Raw genomic sequence first — 22,918 nt, forward strand, 5'->3', positions numbered from 1 at the left:
GGGGGGACACAGAGTGACCCCAGGGTGAGGGGGGGGGACACAGAGTGACCCCAGGGTGAGGAATTGGACACAGAGTGACCCCAGGGTGAGGGGGGGGACACAGAGTGACCCCAGGGTGAGGAATTGGACACAGAGTGACCCCAGGGTGAGGGGGGGGACACAGAGTGACCCCAGGGTGAGGAATTGGACACAGAGTGACCCCAGGGTGAGGGGGGGGGGGACACAGAGTGACCCCAGGGTGAGGGGGGGACACAGAGTGACCCCAGGGTGAGGAATTGGACACAGAGTGACCCCAGGGTGAGGAATTGGACACAGAGTGACCCCAGGGTGAGGGGGGGGCACAGAGTGACCCCAGGGTGAGGGGGGGGGGACACAGAGTGACCCCAGGGTGAGGGGGGGGGACACAGAGTGACCCCAGGGTGAGGGGGGGACACAGAGTGACCCCAGGGTGAGGGGGGGGACACAGAGTGACCCCAGGGTGAGGGGGGGACACAGAGTGACCCCAGGGTGAGGGGGGGGGACACAGAGTGACCCCAGGGTGAGGGGGGGACACAGAGTGACCCCAGGGTGAGGAATTGGACACAGAGTGACCCCAGGGTGAGGGGGGGGGGACACAGAGTGACCCCAGGATGAGGGGGGGGACGCAGAGTGACCCCAGGGTGAGGGGGGGACACAGAGTGACCCCAGGGTGAGGGGGGGGGACACAGAGTGACCCCAGGGTGAGGGGGGGGGGGACACAGAGTGACCCCAGGGTGAGGGGGGGGGGGCACAGAGTGACCCCAGGGTGAGGAATTGGACACAGAGTGACCCCAGGGTGAGGAATTGGACACAGAGTGACCCCAGGGTGAGGAAGGGGACACAGAGTGACCCCAGGGTGAGGGGGGGACACAGAGTGACCCCAGGGTGAGGGGGGGGGGGGCACAGAGTGACCCCAGGGTGAGGAATTGGACACAGAGTGACCCCAGGGTGAGGGGGGGGGGACACAGAGTGACCCCAGGGTGAGGAATTGGACACAGAGTGACCCCAGGGTGAGGAAGGGGACACAGAGTGACCCCAGGGTGAGGGGGGGACACAGAGTGACCCCAGGGTGAGGGGGGGGGGACACTGAGTCACCCCAGGGTGAGGGGGGGACACAGAGTGACCCCAGGGTGAGGAATTGGACACAGAGTGACCCCAGGGTGAGGAAGGGGACACAGAGTGACCCCAGGGTGAGGGGGGGGGACACAGAGTGACCCCAGGATGAGGGGGGGGGGACACAGAGTGACCCCAGGGTGAGGGGGGGGGGGACACAGAGTGACCCCAGGGTGAGGGGGGGGGGGACACAGAGTGACCCCAGGGTGAGGGGGGGGGACACAGAGTGACCCCAGGGTGAGGAAGGGGAGACAGAGTGACCCCAGGGTGAGGGGGGGGGGACACAGAGTGACCCCAGGGTGAGGGGGGGGGGGACACAGAGTGACCCCAGGGTGAGGAAGGGGAGACAGAGTGACCCCAGGGTGAGGGGGGGGGGACACAGAGTGACCCCAGGGTGAGGAGGGGGGGGGACAGAGTGACCCCAGGGTGAGGGGGGGACACAGAGTGACCCCAGGGTGAGGGGGGGGACACAGAGTGACCCCAGGGTGAGGGGGGGGGGGACACAGAGTGACCCCAGGGTGAGGGGGGGGGACACAGAGTGACCCCAGGGTGGGGGGGGGGCACAGAGTGACCCCAGGGTGAGGGGGGGGGGCACAGAGTGACCCCAGGGTGAGGGGGGGGCACAGAGTGACCCCAGGGCGGGCTCCCATCTGACCTCTGCCCTGTCCCCCGCAGGGTCCCGGGGACACCAGTGGCGGCTGTCGCTGCAATGTCAACGGGCAGAGGTGCCACCCCCGGTGCCAGAACTGCCACTGACCCCCCCCCGGCCACCCCCGGGGACACCTCGGGGACACCTCGGGGACACCCCGGGACTGACGGAGCCGGCACCGGGCCGGGGACGGCCGAGGGCGCCCGGAGAGGCCACGTCCAGCGGGGACAGAGAGAGCGGACACAGGGACAGACAGAGGGACAGGATGGACACACGGACCGAGGATGGACACGGGGACAGAGCCCAGGATGGACACGGGGACAGAGCTCAGGATGGACACGGGGACAGAGCCCAGGATGGACACACGGACAGAGCTCAGGATGGACACACGGACAGAGCTCAGGATGGACACACGGACTGAGGATGGACACACGGACAGAGCTCAGATGGACACACGGACAGAGCCCAGGATGGACACAGGGACAGAGCTCAGATGGACACACGGACAGAGCTCAGGATGGACACGGGGACAGAGCTCAGATGGACACACGGACAGAGCTCAGGATGGACACACGGACTGAGGATGGACACACGGACAGAGCCCAGGATGGACACAGGGACAGAGCTCAGATGGACACACGGACAGAGCTCAGGATGGACACGGGGACAGAGCTCAGATGGACACACGGACAGAGCTCAGGATGGACACACGGACTGAGGATGGACACACGGACAGAGCCCAGGATGGACACAGGGACAGAGCTCAGATGGACACACGGACAGAGCTCAGGATGGACACGGGGACAGAGCTCAGATGGACACACGGACAGAGCTCAGATGGACACACGGACAGAGCCCAGGATGGACACACGGACAGATCTCAGATGGACACACGGACAGAGCCCAGGATGGACACACGGACAGAGCCCAGATGGACACACGGACCGAGGATGGACACACGGACAGAGCTCAGGATGGACACACGGACAGAGCCCAGGATGGACACACGGACAGATCTCAGATGGACACACGGACCGAGGATGGACACACGGACAGAGCCCAGGATGGACACACGGACAGATCTCAGATGGACACACGGACCGAGGATGGACACACGGACAGAGCCCAGGATGGACACACGGACAGAGCCCAGGATGGACACACGGACAGATCTCAGATGGACACACGGACCGAGGATGGACACACGGACAGAGCCCAGGATGGACACACGGACAGATCTCAGATGGACACACGGACAGAGCCCAGGATGGACACACGGACAGAGCCCAGATGGACACACGGACCGAGGATGGACACACGGACAGAGCCCAGGATGGACACACGGACAGATCTCAGATGGACACACGGACAGAGCCCAGGATGGACACACGGACAGATCTCAGATGGACACACGGACAGAGCCCAGGATGGACACACGGACAGAGCCCAGATGGACACACGGACCGAGGATGGACACACGGACAGAGCTCAGGATGGACACACGGACAGAGCCCAGGATGGACACACGGACAGAGCTCAGGATGGACACACGGACAGAGCCCAGGATGGACACATGAACTGAGGATGGACACACGGACAGAGCTCAGATGGACACACGGACAGAGCCCAGGATGGACACACGGACAGAGCTCAGGATGGACACACGGACAGAGCTCAGATGGACACACGGACAGAGCCCAGGATGGACACACGGACAGGGCCCAGGATGGACACACGGACAGAGCTCAGATGGACACACGGACAGAGCTCAGGATGGACACACGGACAGAGCCCAGGATGGACACACGGACAGAGCTCAGGATGGACACACGGACAGAGCCCAGGATGGACACACGGACAGAGCTCAGGATGGACACACGGACAGAGCTCAGGATGGACACACGGACAGAGCCCAGGATGGACACACGGACAGAGCTCAGATGGACACACGGACAGGGCCCAGGATGGACACACGGACAGAGCTCAGATGGACACACGGACAGAGCCCAGGATGGACACACGGACAGGGCCCAGGATGGACACCAGGACGGCCTCGGGGCGAGGAGGGGCCGGGGGCCCCGGGACCCGCGGGGGGCACAGCCCGGGGGGGCCAATAAAGCCACTGAGTGTCACAGGCTGGCACTGCCACCTGCAGGGACAGGGACACGGGGACACCCTGGCACTGCCACCGTGTGGGGACAGGGACACGGGGACACCCCTGGGATGGGGACAGGGACACGGGGGCACCCTGGCACTGCCACCTGCAGGGACAGGGACACGGGGACACCCTGGCACTGCCACCTGCAGGGACAGGGACACGGGGACACCCCTGGGATGGGGACAGGGACACGGGGACACCCCTGGGATGGGGACAGGGACACAGGGACACCCTGGCACTGCCACCTGCAGGGACAGGGACATGGGGACACCCCTGGGATGGGGACAGGGACACGGGGACACCCTGGCACTGCCACCTGCAGGGACAGGGACACGGGGACACCCCTGGGATGGGGACAGGGACATGGGGACACCCCTGGGATGGGGACAGGGACATGGGGACACCCCCAGTGTGGGGACAGGGACACGGGGACACCCTGGCACTGCCACCTGCAGGGACAGGGACACGGGGACACCCCCAGTGTGGGGACAGGGACACGGGGACACCCCTGGGATGGGGACAGGGACACGGGGACACCCTGGCACTGCCACCTGCAGGGACAGGGACATGGGGACACCCCTGGAATGGGGACAGGGACACGGGGACACCCTGGCACTGCCACCTGCAGGGACAGGGACACGGGGACACCCCCAGTATGGGGACAGGGACACAGGGGACACCCTGGCTCTGCCACCTGTGTGTGGACAAGGACACAGGGACACCCTGGCCTGGCCACCCATGTGGGGACAGGGACACGGGGACACCCCTGGGATGGGGACAATGACAGGGATGGGGATGGCATTCACACCCCAGCATGGGAATGGGGACAGCGAGGGGACAGCGGTCACACCCCAGGATGGGGACAGTGAGGGGACAGGGGTCACTCCCCGGGATGGGGACACTGAGGGGACAGGGGTCACCCCAGGATGGGGACAGTGAGGGGACAGGGATGGGGACAGTGAGGGGACAGGGGTCTCCCCAGGATGGGGACAGTGACAGGGACAGGGGTCTCCCCAGGATGGGGACAGGGACAGGGATGGGGACAGTGAGGGGACAGGGGTCACCCCAAGATGGGGACAGTGAGGGGACAGGGGTCACTCCCCGGGATGGGACAGGGACAGGGATGGGGACAGTGAGGGGACAGGGGTCACTCCCCGGGATGGGGACAGGGACAGGGATGGGGACAGTGAGGGGACAGGGGTCACCCCAAGATGGGGACACTGAGGGGACAGGGATGGGGACAGTGAGGGGACAGGGGTCTCCCCAGGATGGGGACAGGGACAGGGACAGGGGTCTCCCCAGGATGGGGACAGGGACAGGGATGGGGGTCTCCCCAGGATGGGGACAGGGACAGGGATGGGGACAGTGAGGGGACAGGGGTCACCCCAAGATGGGGACACTGAGGGGACAGGGGTCACCCCAAGACGGGGACAGTGAGGGGACAGGGGTCACTCCCCGGGATGGGACAGGGACAGGGATGGGGACAGTGAGGGGACAGGGGTCACTCCCCGGGATGGGGACAGGGACAGGGATGGGGACAGTGAGGGGACAGGGGTCACCCCAAGATGGGGACACTGAGGGGACAGGGATGGGGACAGTGAGGGGACAGGGGTCTCCCCAGGATGGGGACAGGGACAGGGACAGGGGTCTCCCCAGGATGGGGACAGTGAGGGGACAGGGGTCACCCCAAGATGGGGACAGTGACAGGGACAGGGGTCACTCCCCAGGGATGGGGACAATGAGGGGACAGGGGTCACCCCAAGATGGGGACAGTGAGGGGACAGGGGTCACTCCCCAGGATGGGGACAGTGAGGGGACAGGGGTCACCCCAAGATGGGGACAGTGAGGGGACAGGGGTCACCCCAAGATGGGGACAGTGAGGGGACAGGGGTCACTCCCCGGGTGGGTCAGGGGGAGCTGGTGCTGAGTGAGACCCCAAAGGCAGCGGGGCCGCGGTGGGGACACGGCAGCGGCACGGCCTGGCCTGGGCATGGCCTGACCCACAGCCTGACCTGGACACGGCAGCGGCACGGCCTGGCCTGGGCACAGCCTGACCCACGGCCTGACCCACGGCCTGACCCACGGCCTGACCCACAGCCTGGGCACGGCCTGGGCACGGCCTGACCCACAGCCTGACCCATGGCCTGGGCACGGCCTGACCCACAGCCTGGGCACAGCCTGACCCACAGCCTGACCCACGGCCTGGGCACAGCCTGACCCACAGCCTGACCCACGGCCTGGGCACGGCCTGACCCACAGCCTGGGCATGGCCTGACCCACGGCCTGACCCACAGCCTGACCTGGGCACGGCCTGGGCACGGCCTGACCCACGGCCTGGGCATGGCCTGGGCACAGCCTGGGCACGACCTGACCCACGGCCTGACCCACGGCCTGACCCATGGCCTGGGCACGGCCTGACCCACGGCCTGACCCACGGCCTGGGCATGGCCTGGGCACAGCCTGGGCACGACCTGACCCACGGCCTGACCCACGGCCTGACCCATGGCCTGGGCACGGCCTGGGCATGGCCTGACCCACAGCCTGACCCACAGCCTGAGCCATGGCACCAGCACAGCCTGGCCTGGGCACAGCCTGACCCACAGCCTGACCCACGGCACCAGCACAGCCTGGCCTGGGCATGGCCTGGGCACGGCCTGACCCACAGCCTGACCCACAGCCTGACCCACAGCCTGGGCACGGCCTGACCCATGGCCTGACCCATGGCCTGACCCACAGCCTGACCCACGGCACCGGCACGGCCTGGCCTGGGCATGGCCTGACCCACACCTGGCCCTACATCCCAGAGAGATTCGGCCCCACTCCCAGCCCTAGTGAGGACAGACCCAGCCCCACATAGACCCACACCCCCACAGACCCAGCCCCACTCCCAGGACAGACCCAGCCCCACACAGACCCAGCCCCACTCCCAGCCCCACACAGACCCAGCCCCACACAGACCCAGCCCCACTCCCAGCCCCACACAGGCCCAGCCCCACACAGAGCCAGCCCCACACAGACCCAGCCCCACTCCCAGCCCCACACAGACCCAGCCCCACACAGAGCCAGCCCCACACAGAGCCAGCCCCACTCGGGTTTCTCTGGTGGAACCCCAGACTTTATTCCCACCCCGCAGCCCCCGCGGGGGCCGAGGCTGGGGTCGAACACGAGGGGGGGTGAGGACCCCCCAATGCCCCTCCTGGGGGGGGGGCCGGGAGCTCGGGGGGCCCCCCCAGAGCCCGGTTTGGGGGCCCAGGCCCTACTTGGGGGGCCGATAAACCATCTTCCTGCTCTTGAGCACCGACCACTTGTGGCGCTTCAGGTAGTACAGCAGGGGCACGAGCAGCCCCGAGACCAGCAGCACCTGGGGGCACGGGGGGCACGGGGGGCACGGGGTCAGGGGGGTCCTGAGCCCCCCGATCCCCTCTCAGCCACCCCGAGGCTCCCCCAGCCCCACCCTGAGACCCCCCCCCCGGGCCCCCAGCGCCCCCCGAGCCCCCTGCCCCACCCTGAGCCCCCCAACCCCCCCCTCAGCCCCCAGCCCCACCATGAGACCTTCCCAAGCCCCCTGCCCCACCCTGAGCCCCACAACCCCCCCTGAGGCCCCCCAGCCCCCCCTCAGTCCCCCCAGCCCCACCCTGAGGCCCCCCCCAGCTCCCAGCCCCCCCCTCAGCCCCCCCAGCCCCCAGCCCCACCTTGAGGGCCCCCCAAGCCCCCAGCCCCACCTTGAGGCCCCCCCAGCCCCCCCTCAGCCCCCCCAGCTCCCAGCCCCCCCTCAGCCCCCCCAGCCCCCAGCCCCACCTTGAGGGCCCCCCAAGCCCCCAGCCCCACCTTGAGGCCCCCCCAGCCCCACCCTGAGGCCCCCCCCAGCTCCCAGCCCCCCCCTCAGCCCCCCCAGCCCCCAGCCCCACCTTGAGGCCCCCCCAAGCCCCCAGCCCCACCTTGAGGCCCCCCCAAGCCCCCAGCCCCACTTTGAGGCCTCCCCAGCCCCCCCTCAGCCCCCCCAAGCCCCCAGCCCCACTTTGAGGCCCCCCCAGCCCCCCCTCAGCCCCCCCAGCCCCCAGCCCCACCTTGAGGCCCCCCCCAAGCCCCCAGCCCCCCCTCAGCCCCCCCAGCCCCCAGCCCCACCTTGAGGCCCCCCCAGCCCCCAGCCCCACCTTGAGGCCCCCCCAAGCCCCCAGCCCCACCTTGAGGCCCCCCCAAGCCCCCAGCCCCACCTTGAGGCCCCCCAAGCCCCCACCCCACCTTGAGGCCCCCCCAAGCCCCCAGCCCCACCTTGAGGCCCCCCCAAGCCCCCCTCAGCCCCCCCAGCCCCCAGCCCCACTTTGAGGCCCCCCCAGCCCCCCCCTCAGCCCCCCCAGCCCCACCTTGAGGCCCCCCCAAGCCCCCAGCCCCCCCTCAGCCCCCCAAGCCCCCAGCCCCACCTTGAGGCCCCCCCAGCCCCCCCTCAGCCCCCCCAGCCCCCAGCCCCCCCCCTCAGCCCCCCCAAGCCCCCAGCCCCACCTTGAGGCCCATCTTTTTGCGGTGGTCGTGCTCGGGCTCGGCCGCCCAGCGCAGGAAGGTGCAAACGTCCTTGGCGATCTGGGACATGGTGGCCGGGGTCCCTGGGGGGGCACGGGGCAGTGAGACCCCCACGGAGCCCCCTGGGACCCCACGGAGCCCCCTGATCCCACTGGGACCCCACAGACCCCACTGGGACCCCACAGAGCCCTCTGGGACCCCACAGAGCCCACTGGGACCCCACAGACCCCACTGGGACCCCACAGAGCCCACTGGGACCCCACGGAGCCCCCTGGGACCCCACAGACCCCACTGGGACCCCACAGACCCCACTGGGACCCCACGGAGCCCCCTGGGACCCCACAGAGCCCACTGATCCCACTGGGACCCCACGGAGCCCCCTGGGACCCCACAGACCCCACCTGGACCCCACGGACCCCACTGGGACCCCACAGACCCCACTGGGACCCCACGGAGCCCACTGGGACCCCCACGGAGCCCCCTGGGACCCCACTGATCCCACTGGGACCCCACAGATCCCACTGGGACCCCACAGACCCCACTAAGACCCCCCCGGACCCCAGCAAGACCCCCAGACCCCAGGACCCCCCCCTCCAATAGCTGGTGTGGTCAAAGCCCCCCAGGACCTCCTCTGACCCCCCCAGACCCCCCCTCAAGACCCCCCTGTACCCAACTGTCACCCCAGGCCCCCTCAGAGCTGCCCAAACCCTTCCTGGCCCCCCTGACACCCCCAGGACCCCCCCTGCCCAGGACCCAGCATGAGCCAGGGGCCCCCTCAGGGCACCCCCAGACCCCCCCAGCCCCCTCCCAGGACCCTCCCAGCCCCAGTAGGACCCCCAAGGCCCCTTTAACCCCCCCCAGCCCCCCCAGCCCCCGTACCGTCGTCGTACTCCAGCACCTCGTCGTAGATGGGGGGGGCCATGCCGATGGCCTGCCCAGGGAAGTAGGGGTTGTAGTGCAGCCCCTCCCTCAGCGAGACCCCCGCAGGGGCGTCACAGTACCCCCGTGAGCAGGGCGAACACGTAGTCCTCGCCCCCGTGCCTGAAGGGTTAATAACAGGATCAATAATGGGATCAATGGGGTCACAGCACCCCGTGAGCAGGGCGAACACGTAGTCCTCGCCCCCGTGCCTAAGGGGTTAATGGGATCAATAACGGGATCAATAACGGGATCAATAATGGGATCAATGGGGTCACAGCACCCCGTGAGCAGGGCGAACACGTAGTCCTCACCCCCGTGCCTGAAGGGGTTAATGGGATCAATAATGGGATCAATAACGGGATCAATAATGGGATCAATAACGGGATCAATAATGGGATCAATAATGGGATCAATAACGGGATCAATAATGGGATCAATGGGGTCACAGCACCCCGTGAGCAGGGCGAACACGTAGTCCTCGCCCCCGTGCCTGAAGGGTTAATGGGATCAATAACGGGATCAATAACGGGATCAATGGGGTCAATAACGGGATCAATAACGGGATCAGTAAGGAGATCAGTAACGGGATCGATAACGGGATTGAAAACAAGATCAGTAACGGGATCGATAACGGGATCGATAACGGATCAATAACGGATCAATAACGGGATCAATAACGGATCAATAACGGGATCAATAACGGATCAATAACGGGATCCATAACAGGATCAATGGGATCAATGACGGGATCAATAACGGGATCAATAACGGATCAATAACGGGATCAATAACAGGATCAGTAACGGGATCAATAACAGGATCAATAACGGATCAATAACGGGATCAATAACGGGATCAATAACGGATCAATAACGGGATCCATAACGGGATCCATAACGGATCAATAACGGATCAATAACGGGATCAATAACGGGATCCATAACGGGATCAATGGGATCAATGACGGGATCCACAACGGGATCCATAACAGGATCAATGGGATCAATGACGGGATCAATGGGATCAATAACAGGATCAATAATGGGATCAATAACGGGATCGATAACGGATCAATAACGGGATCAATAACGGGATCAATAACGGATCAATAACGGATCAATAACGGATCAATAACGGGATCAATAATGGGATCAATAACGGGATCAATAACAGGATCAATGGGATCAATAACGGGATCAATAACAGGGTCAATGGGATCAATAACAGGATCAATAACGGGATCAATAACGAGATCAATGGGATCAATGACGGGATCAATAACGGGATCATTAACGGGATCAATAACAGATCAATAACAGATCAATAACGGATCAATAACGGATCAATAATGGATCAATAACGGATCAATAAGGGATCAATAAGGGATCAATAACGGATCAATAACGGATCAATAAGGGATCAATAACGGATCAATAACGGATCAATAACAGGACCATCGGTGTCCCTGCGGGGTCAGGTCGGGGTGGGAATGGGGTCAGGGCCCCCCAGCCCCCCGTGCCCGGCACTGACAGCTCAGCTCAGCTCAGCTCGGGGGGCAGCGCCCCGCTGCGGGTGACCCCAGAGACCCCCAGAGACCCCAGAGACCCCCAGGACCCCCCCAAATCCCCCCAGGACCCCCCAGGACCCTCCCAGGACCCCCAAAACCCCCAAAGCCCCCCAAAGCCTCCCAGAGCCCCCAGGACCCCCCAAAGCCCCCCAGGACCCCCCAAAAGCCCCCCAGGACCCCCCAGGATCCCCCAAATCCCCCCAGGACCCCCCAGAGCCCCCCAGAGCCACCAGGACCCCCCCCAAAACCCCCCAGAGCCCCCCAGGACCCCCCAGAGCCCCCCAGGACCCACCAGAGCCCCCCAAAGCCCCCCAGGACCCCCCAGGATCCCCCAAATCCCCCCAGGACCCCCCAGAGGCCCCCCAGGACCCACCAGAGCCCCCCAAAGCCCCCCAGGACCCCCCAGGATCCCCCAAATCCCCCCAGGACCCCCCAGAGCCCCCCAGGATCCCCCAGAGCCCCCCAGAGCCCCCAAAACCCCCCAGAGCCCCCCAGGACCCCCCCAAAGCCCCCCAGGACCCCCCCAGGACGCCCCTGGACCCCCCAGGACCCCCCCAAAGCCCCCCAGGACCCCCCGTACCTGGCGTTGACGATGTAGCTGAGGTCGGGGGCAGCGCCCCGTTGTGGGGTGACCCCAGAGCCCCCAGGACCCCCCTAAAGTCCCCCAGGACCCCCCAGGACCCCCCAGGACCCCCCAGGACCCCCCAAAGCCCCCCCGTACCTGGCGTTGACGATGTAGCTGAGGTCGGGGGGCAGCGCCCCGTTGTTGGCCGGCCCGCGCGGCCTTGGGGTTGGGGTAGGGCTTGGGGAAATAATCCGAGATCTTCCCGGGCCGCATGAACATCTCCCCGTTCTCATCGGGGCCGTCCTGCACCTCCACCTGCACCGACAGGTGACACAGGTGAGACATGGACAGGTGAGACAGGTGAGACACGGACAGGTGACACAGGGACAGGTGACACACAGGGACAGGGACAGCAGAGCCCCCATGAACATCTCCCCGTTCTCGTCAGGGCCGTCCTGCACCTCCACCTGCACCGACAGGTGACACAGGTGAGACAGGTGAGACAGGTGAGACACTGACAGGTGACACAGGGACACAGGGACAGGTGACACAGGGACAGGTGACACACAGGGACAGGGACAGCAAAGCCCCCATGAACATCTCCCCGTTCTCATCGGGGCCGTCCTGCACCTCCACCTGGTGACACAGGTGACACAGGTGAGACATGGACAGGTGACACAGGGACAGGTGACACAGGGACAGGTGACACACAGGGACAGCAGAGCCCCCATGAACATCTCCCCGTTCTCGTCGGGGCCGTCCTGCACCTCCACCTGCACCGACAGGTGACACAGGTGAGACAGGTGAGACATGGACAGGTGACACAGGGACACAGGGACAGGTGACACAGGGACAGGTGACACACAGGGACAGGGACAGCAGAGCCCCCATGAACATCTCCCCGTTCTCATCAGGGCCGTCCTGCACCTCCACCTGGTGACACAGGTGAGACATGGACAGGTGAGACAGGTGAGACACTGACAGGTGACACAGGGACACAGGGACAGGTGACACACAGGGACAGGGACAGCAGAGCCCCCATGAACATCTCCCCGTTCTCATCAGGGCCGTCCTGCACCTCCACCTGCACCGACAGGTGACACAGGTGAGACATGGACAGGTGAGACAGGTGACACAGGGACAGGTGACACAGGGACACACAGGGACAGGTGACACACAGGGACAGGGACAGCAGAGCCCCCATGAACATCTCCCCGTTCTCATCAGGGCCGTCCTGCACCTCCACCTGGTGACACAGGTGACACAGGTGACACAGGTGAGACAGGTGACACAGGTGAGACAGGGACAGGTGACACAGGTGAGACACCAACAGGTGACACAGGGACACAGGGACAGGTGACACACAGGGACAGGGACAGCAGAGCCCCCATGAACATCTCCCCATTCTCGTCAGGGCCGTCCTGCACCTCCACCTGCACCGACAGGTGACACAGGTGAGACATGGACAGGTGAGACAGGTGAGACACGGACAGGTGACACAGGGACAGGTGACACACAGGGACAGGGACAGCAGAGCCCCCATGAACATCTCCCCGTTCTCATCGGGGCCGTCCTGCACCTCCACCTGGTGACACAGGTGAGACATGGACAGGTGAGACAGGTGAGACAGGTGAGACACTGACAGGTGACACAGGGACACAGGGACAGGTGACACAGGGACAGGTGACACACAGGGACAGCAGAGCCCCCATGAACATCTCCCCGTTCTCGTCGGGGCCGTCCTGCACCTCCACCTGGTGACACAGGTGAGACATGTGAGACATCAACAGGTGACACAGGTGAGACAAGAACAGGTGACACAGGGACACACAGACAGGTGACACACAGGGACTGGGACAGGTGAGACAGGGACAGGTGGGACACGGACAGGTGGGACAGGGACAGGTGGGACACAGGTAAGACAGTGATAGGTAGGACACAGGGACAGCTGGGGACAGGGACACGAGGAGTGGCAGCACAGGGACAGTGTGGGACAGGGACAGTGACACCTGAGAGACAGCAAGGTCACTGGGGACACTGGGACACCAGGGACAGCAGGGACAGCAGGACAGGGACAGCGGGACACTGGGAATGGCGGGACAGTGACACAGGGACACCACGGGTGGCAGGACAGGGACATGTCAGGAAGAGCAAGGTCACTGGGGACACTGGGACACCAGGGACAGCAGGGACAGCAGGACAGGGACACTGGGAATGGTGGGGACAGGGACAGCAGGACAGGGACAGCGGGACACCGGGAATGGTGGGACAGGGACAGTGACACCTGAGAGACAGCAAGGTCACTGGGGACACTGGGACACCAGGGACAGCAGGACAGGGACAGCAGGACACTGGGAATGGTGGCACAGGGACAGAGGGGACACTGGGATGGAGCCAGCCACACACCAGGGACAGCAGGACAGGGACAGCAGGACAGGGACAGCAGGACACTGGGAATGGCGGGATAGGGACAGTGGGGACACTGGGAATGGCGGGACAGTGACACAGGGACACCACGGGTGGCAGGACAGGGACACGTCAGGAAGAGCAAGGTCACTGGGGACACTGGGGATGGCAGGACGGGGACACTGGGACACTGGGATGGAGCCAGGACACCAGGGACAGCAGCACAGCAGGGGTGGCAGCACAGGGACACCGGGACATTGGGGACGCTGGGGACAGCAGGACAGGGGCACTGGGACACTGAGGACAGGATGGGGGACACTGGGGACAGCAGGGATGGCAGCACAGGGGCACGGGGACATTGGGGACACTGGGGACAGCAGGACACGGGGCACTGGGGACACCAGGGATGGCAGCACAGGGGCACAGGGACATTGGGGACAGCAGGACAGGGGCACGGGGACATTGGGGACACTGGGGACAGCAGGACAGGGTCCCTGGGACATTGGGGACAGGACAGGGACACTGGGGACACCAGGGATGGCAGCACAGGGGCACGGGGACACTGGGGACAGCAGGACAGAGACACTGGGACACTGAGGACAGGATGGGGGGACACTGGGGACACCAGGGGTGGCAGCACAGGGACACAGGGACATTGGGGACACTGGGGACAGCAGGGGTGGCAGCACAGGGACATTGGGGACACTGGGGACAGCAGACTGGGGACACGGGATAGGAGGACAGGGTCCCTGGGACATTGGGGACAGGACAGGGACACTGGGGACACCAGGGGTGGCAGCACAGGGGCACGGGGACATTGGGGACGCTGGGGACAGCAGGACAGGGGTCCCTGGGACAGCGCAGGTGGCAGCAGTGACAGCGGGGGTGGCAGGGGGTGGCAGGGGGTGGCAGGGGGTCGCGGGGTCACCTCCTCTGCCAGCGCCTTGGCCTCGGCCTCGGTGTGGGTGACGCCGATGAGGTTCCGGAAGGCCAAGAACTCCATGGAGTGACAGGCGGAGCACACCTGGCGGTACACCTGGAACCCCCTGCGCACACTGCGGGGGAAAGGGACCCAAAATCACCCCAAAATCACCCCAAAATCACCCCAAACACACCTGGCGGTACACCTGGAACCCCCTGCGCACACTGCGGGGGAAAGGGACCCAAAATCACCCCAAAATCACCCCAAAATCACCCAAAATCACCCCAAAATCACCCCAAACACACCTGGCGGTACACCTGGAACCCCCCTGCGCACACTGCGGGGGAAAGGGACCCAAAATCACCCCAAAATCACCCCAAAATCACCCCAAAATCACCCAAAATCACCCCAAAATCACCCCAAACACACCTGGCGGTACACCTGGAACCCCCTGCGCACACTGCGGGGGAAAGGGACCCCAAAATCACCCCAAAATCACCCCAAACACACCTGGCGGTACACCTGGAACCCCCTGCGCACACTGCGGGGGAAAGGGACCCCAAAATCACCCCAAAATCACCCCAAAATCACCCCAAACACACCTGGCGGTGCACCTGGAACCCCCTGCGCACCCCACAGGTGCCGTGCTCCAGGGACCCCCAAATCTCCGACCCCAAATCCCCGCAGCCCCCCCAGAGACCCCAAACCCCTGCACCCCCATGACCTGCTGTGCCCCAGGGACCCCAGAAACCCCCCAGGACCCCCCCAGGACCCCCAAAGCCCCCCAGGACCCCCCAGATCCCCCCCAGGACCCCCAAACCCCCCAATTCCCCCTCACCTGGCGTGGTCCAGCGCCCCCAGGACCCCCAAACCCCCCCAGCCCTCTCACCTGGTGTGGTCCAGTGCCCCTAGGACCCCCCAAACCCCCCCCAGGACCCCCCCCAAACCCCCCAATTCCCCCTCACCTGGTGTGGTCCAGCGCCCCCAGGACCCCCCCAGGACCCCCAAACCCCCCAATTCCCCCTCACCTGGTGTGGTCCAGCGCCCCCCAGGACCCCCCCAGGACCCCCCAAAACCCCCCAATTCCCCCTCACCTGGTGTGGTCCAGTGCCCCCAGGACCCCCAAACCCCCCCCAGGACCCCCCCAAACCCCCATAGGACCCCCCAAACCCCCCAATTCCCCCTCACCTGGCGTGGTCCAGCACCCCCAGGACCCCCAAACCCCCCCAGATCCCCCCCAGGACCCCCCCAAGCCCCCTCACCTGGCATGGTCCAGTGCCCCCAGGACCCCCCCAAATCCCCCCCAGGACCCCCCAAACCCCCCCCAGGACCCCCAAACCCCCTCAAACCCCTCACCTGGCGTGGTCCAGCGCCCCCAGGACTCCCCCAGGGACCCCCCAAACCCCCCCCATTCCCCCTCACCTGGCGTGGTCCAGTGCCCCCAGGGACCCCCCAAATCCCCCCCAGGACCCCCCAAATCCCCCCCCAGGACCCCCCCAGGACCCCCCAGGCCCCCCTCACCTGGCGTGGTCCAGCGCCCCTAGGACCCCCCCAAACCCCTCCCAGGACCCCCCCAGGACCCCCAAACCCCTCACCTGGCGTGGTCCAGCGCCCCCAGGACCCCACCCAGGACCCCCAAACCCCCCCAGCCCCCTCACCTGGCGTGGTCCAGCGTGGCCAGGACCCCCCAAACCCCCCCCAGGACCCCCCAAACCCCCCAATTCCCCCTCACCTGGTGTGGTCCAGTGCCCCCAGGACCCCCAAACCCCCCCCAGGACCCCCAAACCCCCCAGTTCCCCCTCACCTGGCGTGGTCCAGCGCCCCCAGGACCCCCCAAATCCCCCCCCAGGACCCCCCCAGGACCCCCCAGCCCCCTCACCTGGTGTGGTCCAGTGCCCCCAGGACCCCCCCAAACCCCCCCCAGGACCCCCAAACCCCCCCAGCCCCCTCACCTGGCGTGGTCCAGCGCCCCCAGGACCCCCCCAGGACCCCCCCAGGACCCCCCAGCCCTCTCACCTGGTGTGGTCCAGTGCCCCCAGGACCCCCCCAAACCCCCCCCAGGACCCCCCAAACCCCCCAATTCCCCCCTCACCTGGTGTGGTCCAGTGCCCCCAGGACCCCCAAAACCCCCCCCAGGACCCCCCAAACCCCCATAGGACCCCCAAACCCCCCAATTCCCCCTCACCTGGCGTGGTCCAGCACCCCCAGGACCCCCAAACCCCCCCAGATCCCCCCCAGGACCCCCCAGCCCCCTCACCTGGCATGGTCCAGTGCCCCCAGGACCCCCCAAATCCCCCCCAGGGACCCCCAAACCCCCCCCAGGACCCCCAAACCCCCTCAAACCCCCTCACCTGGCGTGGTCCAGCGCCCCCAGGACTCCCCCAGGACCCCCAAACCCCCCCATTCCCCCTCGCCTGGCGTGGTCCAGTGCCCCCAGGACCCCCCAAATCCCCCCCAGGACCCCCCAAATCCCCCCCAGGACCCCCCCAGGACCCCCAGCCCCCTCACCTGGCGTGGTCCAGCGCCCCTAGGACCCCCCAAACCCCTCCCAGGACCCCCCCAGGACCCCCAAACCCCTCACCTGGCGTGGTCCAGCGCCCCCAGGACCCACCCAGGACCCCCAAACCCCCCAGCCCCCTCACCTGGCGTGGTCCAGCGCGGCCAGGACCCCCCAAACCCCCCCCAGGACCCCCAAACCCCTCACCTGGCGTGGTCCAGTGCCCCTAGGACCCCCCAAATCCCCCCCAGGACCCCCCCAGGACCCCCAAACCCCCCCAGCCCCCTCACCTGGCGTGGTCCAGCGCGGCCAGGTAGCCGCCGTGGCTCCAGGGCAGGCTCGGGGGGTGCAGCTCCAGCTCCCCCGCGCTCAGCGGGCCCCCCCCCGAGGGACAGCGACAGCGCCACCGCCAGGGACCCCCCCCCGGCCACCGCCCCCAGCCGCCGCCGCAGCCCAGCGGGAGCGGGAGCGGCCCGGGGACGACGACAGCCACACCTGGGGGGACAGGGGGTCAGGGACACCTGGGGGGGACACAGGGACAGGGACCCCCCAGCCACAGCCCAGCGGGAGCGGGGAGCGGGAGCGGCCCGGGGACGACGACAGCCACACCTGGGGGGACACGGGGGGGGGGTCAGGGACACCTGGGGGGTCAGGGGGGGTCAGGGACACCTGGGGGGGGACAGGGACACCTGGGGGGTCAGGGACACCTGGGGGGGGACAGGGACACCTGGGGGGGACAGGGACACCTGGGGGGGACAGGGACACCTGGGGGGACACAGGGACAGGGACCCCCCCCCCGGCCACCGCCCCCAGCGCCGCCGCAGCCCAGCGGGGAGCGGGAGCGGGAGCGGCCCGGGGACGACGACAGCCACACCTGGGGGGGACACGGGGGGGGTTAGGGACACCTGGGGGGGACAGGGACAGGGACATCCCCCCCCAGAGCCCAGCGGGAGCGGGAGGCGGCCCGGGGGACGACGACAGCCACACCTGGGGGGACAGGGGGGTCAGGGACACCTGGGGGACAGGGACACCTGGGGGGACAGGGGGGGTCAGGGACACCTGGGGGACACGGGGACACCTGGGGGGGGACACCTGGGGGGGACAGGGACACCTGGGGGGGGACAGGGACACCTGGGGGGGTCAGGGACACCTGGGGGGGACAGGGACACCTGGGGGGGGGACAGGGACACCTGGGGGGGTCAGGGACACCTGGGGGGGACAGGGACACCTGGGGGGACACGGGGACACCTGGGGGGGGTCAGGGACACCTGGGGGGTCAGGGGACACCTGGGGGGTCAGGGACACCTGGGGGGTCAGGGACACCTGGGGGGGTCAGGGACACCTGGGGGGTCAGGGGACACCTGGGGGGGGTCAGGGACACCTGGGGGGGTCAGGGACACCTGGGGGGGTCAGGGACACCTGGGGGGGGTCAGGGACACCTGGGGGGGACAGGGGGGGGTCAGGGACACCTGGGGGGGTCAGGGACACCTGGGGGGGTCAGGGACACCTGGGGGGGGGACAGGGACACCTGGGGGGGACAGGGACATCTGGGGGGGGACAGGGACACCTGGGGGGGGACAGGGGGGGTCAGGGGACACCGGGGACCCCAAGGGTCGGGGCGGGACAAAAAGGAACCGGGGGGGGACAGGAGGGGACAGCGGGAAGGAGCAGGCGGGAATACCGGGAATACCGGGAATGGGAATAACGGAGTGACCGGGAATACCGGGAACACCGGGGAACAGCGGGAACAGCGGGAATAACGGAGTGACCGGGAATACCGGGAACAGCGGGAATACCGGGAGCGGGGGAGAACGGGAGCAACAGCGGGAGCAGCGGAACGGCCCGGGAATGAAGAGCGGGAAGGGCGGGCGAAGGGCACCGCGGGCGCGCCGGAGGAACGGGGGGCACGCCCGGGGGGACACCGGGCACCAACGGGGGGAACCGGGAGAGACCGAGCAGGGTGGGCAAAGGAACCGGGGGCACCGGGAGCGGCTGGGAGCGGAACCGGGGGGCACCGGGGCTGGGGGGCACCGGGCACACCGGGGCAGGCACCGGGCACACCGGGGCTGGGGAGCACCGGGCACACCGGGGCAGGCTCCGGGCACACCGGGGCTGGGGGGCACCGGGCACACCGGGGCTGGGGAGCACCGGGCACACCGGGGCTGGGGAGCACCGGGCACACCGGGGCTGGGGGCACCGGGCACACCGGGGCTGGGGAGCACCGGGCACACCGGGGCAGGCAACCGGGCACACCGGGGCTGGGGAGCACCGGGCACACCGGGGCTGGGGAGCACCGGGCACACCGGGGCAGGCACCGGGCACACCGGGGCTGGGGGGCACCGGGCACACCGGGGCAGGCACCGGGCACACCGGGGCTGGGGGGCACCGGGCACACCGGGGCTGGGGAGCACCGGGCACACCGGGGCTGGGGAGCACCGGGCACACCGGGGCTGGGGGCACCGGGCACACCGGGGCTGGGGGGGCTCCGGGCACACCGGGGCTGGGGGGCACCGGGCACACCGGGGCTGGGGAGCACCGGGCACACCGGGGCAGGCTCCGGGCACACCGGGGCTGGGGGGCACCGGGCACACCGGGGCTGGGGGGGCACCGGGCACACCGGGGCTGGGGAGCACCGGGCACACCGGGGCTGGGGAGCACCGGGCACACCGGGGCAGGCACCGGGCACACCGGGGCTGGGGAGCACCGGGCACACCGGGGCTGGGGAGCACCGGGCACACCGGGGCAGGCACCGGGCACACCGGGGCTGGGGGGCACCGGGCACACCGGGGCAGGCACCGGGCACACCGGGGGCTGGGGGGCACCGGGCACACCGGGGCTGGGGAGCACCGGGCACACCGGGGCTGGGGGGCACCGGGCACACCGGGGCAGGCACCGGGCACACCGGGGGCTGGGGGGGCACCGGGCACACCGGGGCAGGCACCGGGCACACCGGGGCTGGGGGGCACCGGGCACACCGGGGCTGGGGGGGCACCGGGCACACCGGGGCAGGCACCGGGCACACCGGGGCTGGGGAGCACCGGGCACACCGGGGCTGGGGGGGCACCGGGCACACCGGGGCAGGCACCGGGCACACCGGGGCAGGCTCCGGGCACACCGGGGCTGGGGGGCACCGGGCACACCGGGGCTGGGGGGCACCGGGCACACCGGGGCTGGGGAGCACCGGGCACACCGGGGCTGGGGGGGCACCGGGCACACCGGGGCAGGCACCGGGCACACCGGGGCTGGGGGCACCGGGCACACCGGGGCAGGCACCGGGCACACCGGGGCTGGGGGGGCACCGGGCACACCGGGGCTGGGGGGGCTCCGGGCACACCGGGGCAGGGCACCGGGCACACCGGGGCTGGGGGGCACCGGGCACACCGGGGCTGGGGAGCACCGGGCACACCGGGGGCAGGCACCGGGCACACCGGGGCAGGCTCCGGGCACACCGGGGCTGGGGGGGCACCGGGCACACCGGGGCAGGCACCGGGCACACCGGGGCTGGGGAGCACCGGGCACACCGGGGCAGGCACCGGCAGACGCCGCGCGGGGCGGATCCCGCGGCCGTGCCCGTGAGGGGAACGGCCCCGTGCCCGCCCGCCCGCCCGCCCGCCGTGACCTTCCCGCGGGCCGGGCCGCACTCACCGTGCCGGGGCCGGCGGCGGGGCGGCCCCCGGGGGCGCAGCAGCGCGCGGGCAGCGAGGCCGGGCCGCGGCGGGCCCGGGAGCAGCCGCAGCCCCCGGGAGGGCCCCGCAGGCCCCGCAGCGCCGCCATCGCCGAGGTCGAGGGGACGCGCCGCGACGCCCCGGAAGTGACGCAAGGGCGGGGGGGGCGGCGGGAGTGACGTCACCGGGAGGCACGTGACACGCCGCTGACGGTTTTATTGCGGCGCCCCCCGGCGGAGGGCGGGGGGAAGCGCACGGGACAGACCACGCCCATTAGCAAGCCACGCCCCCGAGCAAAAAGCCCCGCCCCAAAGGAGACGTGCACCTGTACGGAGCCACGCCCACCTACAAACCACGCCCCTCCTTTAGTGCCACACCCCAAGCGAACCGCGCCCCTGTACAAAAACCACGCCCACCTTAAATGCTCCGCCCAAACGAACCACACCCATTTACAAAAACCACGCCCACTGTCAAACCACGCCCATGCTTAAATGCCCCACCCAAATGAACCGCACCCCTGTACAGAAGCCACGCCCCAAACCATGCCCTTGTACAGAAGCCACGCCCCCAATGGTTACCCCAAAATCCCCTAGCTGGGGGTCCCAGCGCTGGGCGGGGCCACGGCGATGGCTCCGCCCCCAGAGGGCGGGTCTCAGCTGAGCCCCGCCCCCTGCTGGGGCCTTGCTCTGGGGGGGGCCGTGGGGGTGGGGCCTGGGCAGCCCCCGGGGCTGGGGGGCGGGGCTTGGCTTGGGGGGGGCTGTCCGTGTGTCCAGAGCTCTCTGTCCGTGTGTCCATCTGGGGCTCTGTCCGTGTGTCCACTCAGGGCTCTGTCCGTGTGTCCATCCACAGTTCTGTCTGTGTGTCCATCTGGGGCTCTGTCCGTGTGTCCGTCCACAGCTCTGTCCATGTGTCCATCTGGGGCTCTGTCCGTGTGTCCACTCAGGGCTCTGTCCGTGTGTCCATCCACAGTTCTGTCTGTGTGTCCATCTGGGGCTCTGTCCGTGTGTCCGTCCACAGCTCTGTCCATGTGTCCATCTGGGGCTCTGTCCGTGTGTCCATCCACAGCTCTGTCCGTGTGTCCATCCACAGTTCTGTGTGTCCATCCGGGGCTCTGTCCGTGTGTCCATCCACAGCTCTGTCCCTGTGTCCATCCTGAGCTCTGTCCGTGTGTCCATCCGGGGCTCTGTCCGTGCGTCCGTGTGTCCATCCACAGCTCTGTCCGTCTGGGGCTCTGTCCGTGTGTCTGGGAGTCTGTCCGTGTGTCCTGAGCTCTGTCCGTGTGTCCATCCGGGGCTCTGTCCGTGTGTCCGTCTCGGGCTCTGTCTGTGCAACCAGAGGGTCAGGGCTCTGTCCGTGTGTCCGTGTGTCCATCCAGAGCTCTGTCCGTTGCGTCTGTGTGTCCGGGGGATCTGGGCTCTGTCCGTGTGTCTGGGAGTCTGTCCGTGTGTCCATCCAGGGCTCCGTCTGTCTGTCTGTCTGGGGCTCTGTCCGTGTGTCCGTGTGTCCATCCGGGGCTCTGTCTGTGTGTCCGTGCCGTGTCCGTGTGTCTGTCCCGTGTCTGTCACTTCCAGAAGAGCACGTTCCAGAGCAGCAGCCAGCAGGGGAGGGCGCCCAGGCACAGCAGGGGGCTCAGGTGTGCCCAGGTGTGCCCAGGTGTGCCCAGGTGAGGGCTCTGTCCGGTGTGTCCGTGCCGTGTCCATGTGTCCGTGTGTCACTTCCAGAAGAGCACGTTCCAGAGCAGCAGCCAGCAGGGGTGGGCGCCCAGGCAGAGCAGGGGGCTCAGGTGTGCCCAGGTGTGCCCAGGTGAGGGCTCTGTGTGTCTGTGTGTCCATGCCGTGTCCGTGTGTCCGTGCCGTGTCCGTGTGTCCGTGTGTCCATGTGTCACTTCCAGAAGAGCACGTTCCAGAGCAGCAGCCAGC

General features: G+C 68.0%; 2 protein-coding genes and 1 long non-coding RNA gene across 3 annotated transcripts in view; 2 read left to right on the forward strand and 1 right to left on the reverse strand.

Moving 5' to 3' along the window:
- Nucleotides 1-2,499, forward strand: part of SHARPIN (SHANK associated RH domain interactor) — a 43,213-nt gene extending 40,714 nt beyond the window's left edge. The window contains exon 15 of the mRNA XM_053969293.1: nucleotides 1,807-2,499. Coding sequence (XP_053825268.1) covers nucleotides 1,807-1,887 — 81 coding nt within the window. The 3' untranslated portion in view covers nucleotides 1,888-2,499. The remainder of the gene's footprint in view (nucleotides 1-1,806) is intronic.
- Nucleotides 2,500-7,031: 4,532 nt separating this feature from the next.
- On the reverse strand, nucleotides 7,032-21,145 carry LOC128802732 (cytochrome c1, heme protein, mitochondrial; the record flags this gene model as incomplete). The annotated part of the gene is given in 9 exon segments (XM_053969294.1): nucleotides 7,032-7,299; nucleotides 8,439-8,539; nucleotides 9,336-9,459; nucleotides 9,461-9,497; nucleotides 11,666-11,715; nucleotides 11,717-11,824; nucleotides 14,844-14,970; nucleotides 17,625-17,829; nucleotides 20,980-21,145. Coding segments are annotated over 9 exon segments (1,023 nt in total), but the record flags the coding sequence as incomplete, so codon positions are not given.
- Nucleotides 21,146-22,071: 926 nt separating this feature from the next.
- Nucleotides 22,072-22,558, forward strand: LOC128802733 (uncharacterized). The gene is made up of 3 exons (XR_008435563.1): nucleotides 22,072-22,116; nucleotides 22,269-22,302; nucleotides 22,343-22,558. It is a non-coding gene; the product is annotated as an uncharacterized LOC128802733 (long non-coding RNA).
- Nucleotides 22,559-22,918: the final 360 nt, after the last annotated feature.

Source organism: Vidua macroura, unplaced genomic scaffold (genome assembly GCF_024509145.1).
Source record: "Vidua macroura isolate BioBank_ID:100142 unplaced genomic scaffold, ASM2450914v1 whyUn_scaffold_156, whole genome shotgun sequence".
In the NCBI taxonomy this organism is placed as follows: domain Eukaryota; kingdom Metazoa; phylum Chordata; class Aves; order Passeriformes; family Viduidae; genus Vidua; species Vidua macroura.